Source organism: Manis javanica, chromosome 3 (genome assembly GCF_040802235.1).
Source record: "Manis javanica isolate MJ-LG chromosome 3, MJ_LKY, whole genome shotgun sequence".
In the NCBI taxonomy this organism is placed as follows: domain Eukaryota; kingdom Metazoa; phylum Chordata; class Mammalia; order Pholidota; family Manidae; genus Manis; species Manis javanica.
Window position 1 is genome coordinate 40,746,710 of NC_133158.1, and position 11,156 is coordinate 40,757,865.

The 11,156-nt window shown below is 61.0% G+C and overlaps 1 protein-coding gene and 1 long non-coding RNA gene across 8 annotated transcripts; one reads left to right on the forward strand and one right to left on the reverse strand.

Annotated features, from left to right (window-relative positions):
• Nucleotides 1–384: 384 nt before the first annotated feature.
• CFAP410 (cilia and flagella associated protein 410) lies at nt 385–9,939 on the forward strand. 7 transcript variants are annotated; one of them, XM_036994820.2, is made up of 7 exons: nt 385–651; nt 2,119–2,137; nt 3,478–3,524; nt 5,442–5,671; nt 6,501–6,672; nt 7,387–7,477; nt 9,277–9,939. In XM_036994820.2, exons 1-7 carry the CDS (start codon nt 452–454, stop codon nt 9,409–9,411), a joined length of 894 nt encoding a protein of 297 aa, XP_036850715.2. In that variant the 5' UTR covers nt 385–451; the 3' UTR covers nt 9,412–9,939. The 7 variants fall into 7 exon arrangements, with proteins under 7 accessions (XP_036850715.2, XP_017525678.3, XP_073087361.1 ...); XM_017670189.3 differs by lacking the exon at nt 9,277–9,939 and adding an exon at nt 8,666–9,141 and having other exon boundaries at nt 395–651; XM_036994819.2 differs by having other exon boundaries at nt 397–651; nt 7,384–7,477.
• LOC118967725 (uncharacterized) lies at nt 6,680–8,658 on the reverse strand. Its single transcript, XR_005054944.2, has 3 exons — nt 8,454–8,658; nt 7,805–7,849; nt 6,680–7,084 (listed from the first exon to the last, which is right to left on the reverse strand). It is a non-coding gene; the product is annotated as an uncharacterized lncRNA (long non-coding RNA).
• Nucleotides 9,940–11,156: the final 1,217 nt, after the last annotated feature.

Below are 11,156 nucleotides of genomic sequence, written 5' to 3' on the forward strand. Positions count from 1 at the left end.
CAACACAGCCCTAGGACTGTCAGATTTATTTCCAGTTTAAATCGCTGTAATTCAGGGCAATTAACAGACCATCACCTCTATGTTCCAGGTTTGCGGCCGGGGTTCAAGGGTCAGGGCTGGGGCTCCGGCTCAGGCTGTGGGTGGGCCTTGGGGCGAGGGAGCTCAGGGCTCCAAGGCTCCAGGGCTCCAGGTTCGGTGGATCAGAGACACGCGTTCCAGGCCTGCGGGTACGCTCCAGCCGGGTCGGGGCCGAACCGCATTAGAGGGGGGCGGGGGAGGGACCGGGTGGGCGGGGTGAGGCGGGGGGGGGGCCTCACAACGCCGCGCATGCGCAGGACAGGCCGCGAAGGCCGCGGGGTGGGCGAGGCGGGCGGGGGACAGAGCCCTCGCTCTAAGCGGAAGCGCTGCGCCTCCGCAGCGCCTGCCGCCCCGCCCCGTCAGCGGGAGGCCAATGAGCTCGCAGGGCCCGCCCCTGACGACGCGGGCCCCGCCCCCTGGAGACGCGCCGCCGGGAGCCCAAATCCGCCTGGCTATACCTGGCGACTCGCGGCCGCCTTCCGGCAGGCCCGCCGCCATGAAGCTGACGCGGAAGATGGTCCTGTCTCGGGCCAAGGCCTCGGAGCTGCACAGCGTGCGGAAGCTCAACTGCTGGTGAGGGCCTGGAGACCAGAAGCCGTGTCCGCGCGTCCTCCCCGCTGTCCAGCACCCCGCCCTGGGGCGCGGACCCCTCCCTGGGCCGGGGACCCCTCCTTCCCAGCACCCCCGCTCCAGGCTGGGGACCCCTGCCCAGCACCTCCGCCCTGGGACAGGCCAGCAAATGAGCAGAAACCGCCGCCGAGCACCTCTGCCCTAGGCTGGCGGCAGGAAGGACCTGCAGAGAATCCAGAGGGGGTTCGGGGTGGAGGGGGGCACCTCTGGGCAGAGTCTTCCTGGCCCCTGGTGCAGGCCTGCCTCCTGGGTCCCTGGGCTCACAGCCTCTGGGAGGTGCTGCTATAAGCTCGGTGGCCATTGGCAAAGGCCATTCCAAAATGCTCACCCATGAGTGGTGGTGTTCTGGACATGCTCTCCTTGCTTGAAATAGTAGGCGTTCCAAGATACAGCTGGGCTTCCACATAGCTTTCTTGGGGGCCGATGGTTCCCTCTGTGGATGGGTCTGATTTCTAACATTGCCAGTCGCAGAGAGCAGAGTCTACTGATAAGGTGGGAGATGATCAAGTGATTAACACCATTTCCAGGGGCTAAGAAAGACAGCTGAGACTCTGAAGTAATGAATCGGTAAACATTTTTATAATTGATTCCTGTCTCTGGGAGGTAACAGATGGGATGTAGGTGCTGTGGGTCAGTGCATGCTCAGAGGAGGGGGCCAGATCCAGCTGGGTCAAGGAAGGACCAGAGGGCTTCATGGACTCCAGAAAGGTCTCCAGGTGTTTTCTGGGGACTCAGAGCAAAACTTCACACGTCCCTGTAAACTGGACAGTGCAAGTGGGGAGTGCGGGGCCCAGCCAAGAGCATGCCCTCTTGTGCTGGGGGCAGATTGACTGTTGTGAGCACTGCCTGTCCATTAAAAAGCCTCTCTTTGCCTGGCACATCTGGCATTTTGGCCACAGCATCTGCTGTCATTTGTTTACAGTGAAGCACTTCTTTGTTTTCTGGAGGGTTTTTGGTGGGGGGAGGGGGGATAGTCTCATGAGCAGGGGAGACAACAGCTCTATTTCAGGCTTTCTAAAGTTTGTTTCATAAAGTGCATGTTCAGCCTTTGAACTTGGCCTCTCATAAAGACTCCCTTGTTTGTTCACATCGGTGGAGGGGAGAGGGGGGCTGGAAGGTGTCCTGCTCTGCTGCAGCCTCAAGAATGAGCAGTTCTCTGCACCCCCGGTGAGGGCCTCTGCTGCGCCTCAGGACGACAAACACTGTGCAGACACCAAACACACATAGGTTCGTGGGGAATTCAACCATGAAATAATTTTGACACCTTTGTTTGTTACCTGGGCAAGCCTTCTTTTACTTTGTCACTGAATCTTAAAGTTTGTAGGCGTTGTTAAAGTTTAGAATATTTGTTCTTTATCCTTTTTCATTCCAGTTTAACAAAACTGAAGTATGTGTGTCTTCTCTCCCCAGGGGCAGCCGCCTCACAGATGTAAGTATCACACTGAGCACTTCCAAATGCTCCCTGGGCCCCAGAGTCGTAGCCTCTGCCCCAAGAAAATCATTAAATGGACAAAACCACATGCACTCAGTTCAGCCCTAATCAGAGCTTTGTTCACTTAGCAGTATTGTAACGTAGACCCAGTAATGACAGCACAGCACGGTAGTGTGGATGAGAGGCTCCTGTGCCCCCTGCAGGCCGTCTAGGGAGGGGGCGGAGCCGAAGTGCAGACCTGCCCCAAGCCGGGAGACTCCCAGGGAGCTTGGTCACTTCAGGGAGAAGTGCCCTCTGCCTGGAGTCTTTTTTTGTATGTTCCTGGACTTCCTGTCACTGAGGAGGTTGCTCTCTGACTCATCTTGGTCACATCAAGCATTATCCACGCTGTGGATGGTTCAAATTACGCTTAGGGTTATGGCAGGAAGAGATGGACGGGCCAGGGGCAGGGCACAGGGCTGCGGGTCTGTGTGCAGGTCTCTCACCCGTTCTGGAAGCCCCCAACTTGCACAGGGACGCTCAGCCATTTTTTTCTCGCCTGCTTGTGTTTGGTGACCTGAGTTGTGCTTTACCTGAGGAGCAGAGTCATTAAGTGCCACTGAGCCGCCAGGCTGGCCAGAGAGCCCTTTCCACTTCACACTATAGCCAAAGTGCTGTGTATTCCACAGCCGAGACAGCCCCCAAAACCAAAAACACCACTCCAGAACATAGATCTCCTGCACGTGAACATTCCGCCCAGACCTATGAACCTGGGGCGCCATGCCCAGCATGTGGTGGGCACACGGTCCTGGGGACTGTGTCACTCACCAACCCTACCAGTCAGGGAGACTTTATGGCCCAGCCTGAGCACCTCGCTGCTCTTTCCCACTGGATGGATAGTATTGATAGGGTCTGAGACCCACTTTCAGTCCGGTCTCCCTTTGGCCCAGCTCTATTGGCAAGAAGCTTCTGTTCTTTCCTTGTGCCTCAGGGATGGCAGGAAGAAAGATCTTCTGTCCAGCACAGGGGCATTGAGGACCCCTTTCCTGATGCCCTTGGAAGGCTTCTAAAATTAGGAGTGCTCCTTCTCAACAGCTGGCAGCGTTTGATGGCAGTGCCGTTTTAAAGCTTTAGAGAGCGCACATTCTCCTTCGGGTTGGGGGAGTGTCCGGGCTGCGCAACGGCCCTAATGCAGAGCCCGGCATGCGCTCGTGTGTTTTGTATGAGCCCCGGAGAAGCGAGGGAGGCTGCCCCACTTAGGGCCTGGAAGTGGAGCGATGGCAGCTCCAGGTAGCTTCTCTGTAGGGCTGGTGGAAGGGACGTGGAGATGTTTGCAGTCACATTCTTTTCCTTCCTAGATCTCCATCTGCCGTGAAATGCCCAGCCTGGAAGTGATCACGCTCAGGTACCTAAATGCCTGCTGTCACTCTAAGTCCAGGGCTTGAAAGAGGAGGGAACCTTCAGCTCTCATGCAGGACTCGTGGCGTGAGACAACCTGCAAACTCCCAACAGAGTCTGGAGGGGCCGCTCCTAGGCCCTTGTCCCCCATCACCCAGCCCGCGGGTGCAGCCTCCTGGAGATGAGCAGCCCCCACAGTCGTGGCTCAGCTTCCCTTTCTGTGATGCAGAGATAACACCAGCACCGACCCACGGGGCTGTGGGCTATGAGGCCACAAGGAGTGGGCACAGTCAGGAGCGCGGAGCTGTCAATGTGCACAGGCCAGCTACATGAGTTGTTTCTTTGTTAGGATCCACAGTGACACTGGGGTTTGCGCCCAGGCCCCAAGAGGCCCCACCTGATAAATAAGGCCCCAGAGTAGCAGGAAGCAGAGTGGAGCAGGGCTGCAGCGCCGTCTGTGCTGCACAGGGTGTGTCTAAGTGGTTGGGGCGCATTGTAGGGCCTCTCTGGGCTGCAGGCCCCTTGATTGCCGCAGATTCTCGGTGTCACTGCTCAGAGGAAGGCAGGATGCCCAGGCTCCTGACGGAGCACAAGCGCCTGGTACCTGGGTCTCTGGCTGCATCAGACCCAGGGGCCCACGCCGTGGGGAACTGCTGCTTGCCTGGAGGGCAGGCCCTTCTGTGAGGGGAAGTCATTTCCCTGGGGCGTGGGCAGGCTGCCTCAGTCTCAGGCTGCCATACAGAACAGCTCAGAGGGGGCTCAGGAACGACAGACATTCCCTCCTCGCGGCCCTGGGGGCCCGGGTCCGAGAGCCAGGTGCCCGTGGCTCCGGTGTCTGTGAGGGCTGCTTCCTGGTTCCCTCTTCCCATGACCACCTTCTTCCTGTGTCCTCATGTGGGGGCGGGGGAGGGGCGCTTTCACAAGGGCCCCGACCACCCTGAGGCTCCTGCCTCATGACCCGTCCCCTCCCAGAGGCCCCGCCTCCTGACACCCTCAAGCGACTTCCTTTGTCAAACGGTATCAGCCTCATTCAGGCTCTGCAGTGAAGTGACCCATGTGCAGATACAGCCCTCCACGGTGGCAATCCCATTAATTAGGAGTGCTCAAAATCGCAGTGGCATCCCAAAGGGAAGAATGACACCCGTGCCAAGCATAGTGCAGCCCCGGGCAGAATGTCCAACATCTCTGTGGGGCAGGGTCCCACGGAGTGACCCAGCTCTTGCCCTCCAGCCCGGCAGGGAGCAGCAGACCCCACAGCTGTGTAGGAGTGTGCGCGGCCTGCAGGGCACCCCTGTAGGGCACAGCAGGCCTGGGCTCAGCCCGCGCACGGATGCCAGCCACCTGCCCTTGAGCTGAGCATGCATGGATGGCTGGGCCTGCTGGTTGGGGAGGTGGGATGGCCCTGCTCCTGTCGGTGTGGACCTGACGGGCCTCTGCCTAGACACCTCGAAGATTTTCTGTCTCTGATGTGTTCAAACCCACACACTTTCCTTATCAAATGGGTTTCAGGAGTTCAGTGCTCAGTTCCGCCTAATGTGGGACTTGCTTATATCTGCTTTGGGGGTGGCGGTGTGTACCTGGGGAGGCCTCGGTCTCCCCCCCTGTGGAGGAGAGTGAGACACCCCGCCTCTGGCACTGTCTCTGTACGGGAAGCCTAAAGAGCAGGAAGCTGGGAGCCACTCGCCTGGTTCAGGGATTTCCCACCCTGACGCTTTCTCCACAGCCTGGGGACTTCATTAACCTTGACTCATCATGTCCACTTGTGACTTGTTTTTGAGAAGAGGACTGTTGGGCACAGACTGCCACCATGCTTTTTTCTGGTGTTTACGATTGAAGCAGCCGTGTGGAGGGCGCCTGGCAGACATGATGGGTGTGTAGGGTCGCCGTCCCGGAGTCAGGGGCTAGCCGCGCTGTCTCTCCGCAGCGTCAACAGCATCTCCAGCCTGGAGCCCATGAGCCAGTGCCGGCAGCTGAGAGAGCTGTATGTGCGGAGGAACCGCATTCCCAGCCTGGCGGAGCTCTTCTACCTAAAGGGCCTGCCGCGCCTGCGGGTGCTGTGGCTGGCCGAGAATCCCTGCTGCAGTGCCGATCCCCGCCACTACCGCATGACCGTGCTGCGCAGCCTGCCCCACCTGCAGAAGCTGGACAACCAGTGTAGGTGTCCGCACACCAAGCCGGCCCTCGCAGCGCATCCCCTCCCGCCCTGACCGCTTCCGCACATTCCTCCTCTCCTGAGACATGGCCAGTGACTTCCCTGGTCTCGGGAGCGTGCCCGTCTGTGCTTCTGTCAGGGGTGACCATGTGACATTACCTGGCATAGCCCCGTGCAGCACAAGGTCTCTGGGGAACCTCACCCTGCTGCTCCCCCTCCCTTGTCCAGTCTCACCAAGCTTGTCCTCGGGTTCTCCTGCTGAGGGCACTCTGCTGCAAACACCCACCCTCCCAGCCCACAAGCACCTGAGCAGTATGGGTGGGCTGCGCCCACTGTGCCCTCCTGCTGCGGTTCACCCACCTCCCTGCGTCTCCCCCTGCACCCCCTCATCACCCACAGGCAAGTGCCTCTCCTGCACTGTGGGCTGGCTGGGACCCTGCCGGGCTCTGCCGTGCATCTTGCGACCCCTGGCACTCTCTGTGCCCAGTCCTAATCCTTGTAAACTTTAGGGAAACTCAGTTGTATTTAAGTGAAGTGGAATTAATACAGTGTGTTCTGTTCCTTTTTAAAATTTGTCTTGGTTTGGGTATTTTTATGAGTATTTGTAACTGAAATTCAGATTCAGAAGCAGTCATTTACCATCTGCTGTGCACCGAACGCATGCTGGGGTGGGGGTTGTGACAGTGGCCCTGCCCAGCCCTGCTCTCCAGGAGCTGGCTCTGGGGTAGACGGACAGAACCTCGTTTCTAAAGCACACAGTGCCATAGGGATGACAGGTGGGCTTGCCTGTGGTGGGGCCCCTCTGATCTTTTGCTCCCCTTCACCCCAAAGCTGTGACCGAGGAGGAGCTGTCCCAAGCATTGATGGAGGGAGAGGAGGTCACAGCCCCCAGCAGAGAGGGCACGGGGAATGGCCAGCCCGAGCTCTCCTACGCCTTGCATGCTGTGAACGGCACTGCCGAGACCCAGCAGGACCTGCTGCAGCCCAGCGAGGAGGAGGCCAGGTACGGTGCCAGGGCCCGGGGGCCTGCCCATGCCCTGTATCTCTGGGTGTGAGGGAGGGACTGTGAGTGGTTCTGTCCTGTCCGTGGCTTTCAGTTGCCCCAGCCTGGTTCCCCAGCCCCAGATGTGACTCTGCAGGGAACTAGCACAGGCGCTGGGAGGAAAGCGGGGTGCGGGCCTGGCTGCCTAGGGAGCCCTGGGGGAGGGAGGGGCATGACAAGGCAGCCCTCGACAGGGCGCCGGTGTGCGTGGGTGGCCTCTGGGAAGCAGCACATTGTCACAAACGGTTTTGAGCAGAAACTGAACGTGGGGAATGCCGTAGAGACTGGTTCACAGAGAGGCCGGGGGGCTGCGTCCACTGAGCAGACAGAACCACCTTCTCGTTTTCCGCAGCTCGAGCCATCTGGAGGGCACCTGGGGGTGTTGGGATGGGCAGTTACAGTCCACTGCGGGGCATCGGGGAGCGTGCTCGGTGCCACGCAGCACAGGAAGGAGCCTGGGGGTAGGGAGGTTCCCCCCAGGGGATCAGAGAAATGTGTGTGACCCCAATTCCATCCCTCCAGAAGCTGTGTCCCTAAGTGGGAGTTCCCCGCATCCTGGGGTGAAGCCTTGTAACCGCCCCGTCCTGCTCCGGAGCTGGGACTAGACCCTGCGACGTCCTCTGGGCCAGGCAGGCCCCAGCCCTCACGCACTGTGCCCTTTCCCCCTACCAGCAGTGTCCAGGGGCAGCTCTGCCTGAAGCCCCCTTCCCAGGACCGGCTTCCTCCCTTCTCCCATAGGGAGGCTGCAGCCAGTTGCAAGAGCAGGGTGAGTGTGGCGTGGTCAGGCCTGCATGGAGCCAGCCTGGGGCTCTCTGCCCAGAACGTGGAAATCGCAGTAGGGTGGAGACACCCTAGGCCGCCAAGGGTGGGAGGCAGCTGTCTGAGGTCAGCTCCCAGCCAAGGTGGAAGTGGCTAAGGAGAGGGGGGCACTCCTGCACCAGTGGGTGGGCTTCAGCACAGAGCTAGCCCACCCTGGGAACAGCCTACAGGCAGCTCAGTTCCCCCCGCAGCCTGTACCCCGCATCCATCCCGGGCCTGCGGCAGCACTTGTGTGCAGAGGGCCCCACGTGCAGAGATGTGGGAGACTCCTCACCCTGGCTGGGGTCGGCTCAGTGTCCCTGTGGCTCTAGTGGAGTGGCTGTAAGAAATGGAACAAGAGGTAGGTCACGCAGGCAGCTCAAGCTGTGGAAGACCTAGGCCTTTCTGGGCTTCCATCTCCACCAGCATCATTCTAGCTTGTGCTGGGGCTTGTTCCCCGCTGGTTTGGGCTCACACCCACGAGCAGGGTGGCACCGTTTCTTCCTGTGTGACCTTATCAGCAAAGAGCAGCCCCCTGGGCTTCCACCCCAGCAGGACCGTTTCACCAGCTGGCATTTTTCAGGTGCCTGAGCCCGTCATTGACCAGGAGAATGGAGTCACCACAGTTAGCTTGTCCCCGGGGGGAAACTTGATGCCTGGTCATGTGGGAAAGGGTGGGCTGCCTGAGCAGACCCGGGGTCAGTGAGAGAGGCCCATGAGCCACAGCACCTGCTCCCAGAGTGCCCAGCTGGCCTCAGCCCTGTGGGGCCTGCCCCAAGCCTTTGGGTGTGAGGCTGTGCCTAGGAGGGCACCATGGCCAGCAAGGGGGTCGCCCAAGACCATGGGCTCCGTGCCTGTGCTCAGCAGCCACTGGGGTGCGTACAGAGCTTGTGGGAGGTAGAGGCGAGCAGCCAAGGCCCGGTCCTGGGAGGGTGCCAGCCCACCTTCTGGGAGCAGGAAGGGCGTCCTCCAGAGCTGCAGACAGAAGTGGCTGGCACCTCACCATTCTCAGCACCTGCTGGGAGCAAGGGCCAGGCAGTGGGCACCTGACCTGTTGGTGGCCGTCTGGGAGGCCGGCCCCTCTCGAGGCTGCAGCCCCGTGGGTCCAGGCCTAGCCTTGCTGGACGTGGTGCTCAGCCAGCGACTCTGCCCACAGAACAACGTCCTGGCCGCCATGCTGCTGCTGCTGCGGGAGCTGGATGTCCAGGGGCTGGAGACTGTCCACCAGACCGTAGCCAGCCGGCTCCAGGCCCTGCACAAGCAGGAGCTGCAGGAGGACACGGACTGACTGTCCGCAGGAGCCCGGGCTGCAGGCTTGCCTGGGGACCCTGCCTGAAATCTCACCAGATGGGGCATCATGCCCACAGCTGTGCCTCTGCTGACCCTGGGCTGGGACTCAGCCACAGGCTGCGCCCTTAGGAAGCCTCAGGCCCACCTGGCAAAGCCGCGGCTCACTGCGGACCTGCACCCCGGTGAGGGTGGGAGGGACGCCGGGCTCTGGGCACCAGCTGGGCAGGCCCTGCTCCCCTGGGCGCCTGGCCACCACCCTCCTGAGCGGGAAGGCCCACCTCGACCTGGCTTGGCCTGAAGTTGGGCTTTGCAGCCATTCTTCCTAATAAACATTCTCCCGAAGTCCAATCTAGCAGTAGATGTTTCAGACCTGGCAGGCGTGGCCTTGGCCTTCTTCCTAAAGGTAGTGCCATTGCTCACAGCATGCCCATGTCAGCTGCAACTGGGACACAGGGTAGACTTCTGTCGCTCACGCAGGCTTCCGGAATGACGGCATCAGAGACGAGCTGCCTGAGGTTTGCATCAGTGGCCCCACCCCAGTCACCCGCCACCATAAGGACACCTGCGGCGGCAGGGGTGGGAGGAAGGCACTTGCCTTTGCTCCCCGTCTAAAGAGCCCTGCAGCGAGGGGAGGCCTTACCCCTTCCGCCTGGGGCCACGTGTGGCAGCTGGGTGGGAGGGGCAGCCTTCTGGAAGCTGCTTGTCCTGGGAATTGCCACCTGCCCCAGGATGTCGTGTCCCTAGGAAGAGTCCCAAGCCCTGCCTAGAGGCACAGGGTCTGGGCGGTGGTGCTGCAGAGGCCACGGCTACCTCCTCACAGAAGGGGCGGAAAGCCCACCCACAGGTGCCAGCTGGCTGGGCCTGAGAGGGTGGGAGCATTCCCCGCAGCCTCCTCTCGGGCTGGGACCCAGACATCTGTGAGGTCCATGTCCCTGTGCTGTTGTAAACAGGGTCACCCCCACTGCACTGCTGGGGGTCCTGGGGGCTCTGGTGCTTCTCTGCAGGGAAGCTCTGTAGTTCTCAGGGCAAGGCAGTGCCTGAGCAGCAGGAGGTAGGGAGTCACCTCGTGGGCCCCAGGAGGCATGGCTGCTGGCTCTGTGTGCCTTCTCTTTAAACAATAAAGCATCTTCATTAGAACAAGTTGGGGTCGGGTGTGTGAAATTAACAGACCCCCTTTCTGGCCCACCAGGCAGGGCACCTACCTTTGCCTGGTCCATCTCAGTCGGGGACCTTGAAGCTGGAGCCCAGGTGGGTGGGCTGCCCACTTAAGCCCCTGCACTCTTCCCAGCCGCCATCAGGCCGCACTCCTGGCCACCTGCTCCCTCCATGCCCGTCTGAAGCCTGTACTCGGACCCTGGCCTGGGACCCACAGCCTCCACCCTGAGCACCACCCCCCCGCATGATGCCTTCTGGGCTGCTGGAGCCAAGCAGGCATCATCCCATGTGTACATGCTGGTGCCCAGTTTAAGGAGAGGACCGAGACCCAGGAGGACGTGCCGTTCAGCCAGCAGTGTTTGCCAGTGCAGAGGTGGCCACAGCACCTGTCAACAGAGCCGCCGCCCAGCAGGTCCCCAGGCCACAGCTGAAATGCTGCTGGGCATCCAGCAGGGCGAGCCCGGGGGTTTCCACCCTGAGAGCTGAGTCCTGACCCGACGTGTCAGCGTGACCACAGGTGGGGGTGGCCAGAGCAGACACCCCATCTGCTGACTGCAGGCACACACGTACACACACAGTGCTCAGGTTTCTGGGACCCAGGAACTTGTCCCTGGCCTCTGGAGACAGACTTGGGCCCTTGGGGCTGGCTGCGTGGGGAGCTGCCCCTCCTCCCCCTGCCCCAGGACCGCCTATACTCATGGTGCGCAGAGCTGGCCAGAGAGGCCCCAGATCCACAGATGGGCACCCAGGAGCCCGCAGGCTCCAGGGCCAACACTGTGAGGCTAGCACAGGGCCCCCGGCACAGGGCTGCTGTCATCCTGGAGTGGCCAAGGCCCCCTGCTGAGGTCTGTGGGGACATGAAGGCAGCTGGGGGTACACAGCCTCCAGCCTGGTCCCTAGAGCCACCCAGCCAGAAGACCCTGCCCAGAGACCCCTGGTGTGGCCTGTGCGCCCCCAAGGCCAGATCACCCCACAAAATCTTGTGGGTCCTGGAACCTCCTCCTGAGCCTCTGAAGGTGCCGCTCAGTGAAGAGCACCCAAGACCAAGTGCCCCAGAAGCTGCAAGGGGAGCAGATGGGGACTAGGCCACGAGCTCAGGAGTGACGGGGTCCCTTCCAAGTGCAGACAGTGTAGCCAAGGCTCAGCTGGTCCCCAAGGGGCCCCGGTGCCAGTGCCCTGCTGCAGTCGGGTCTGGTGGATTG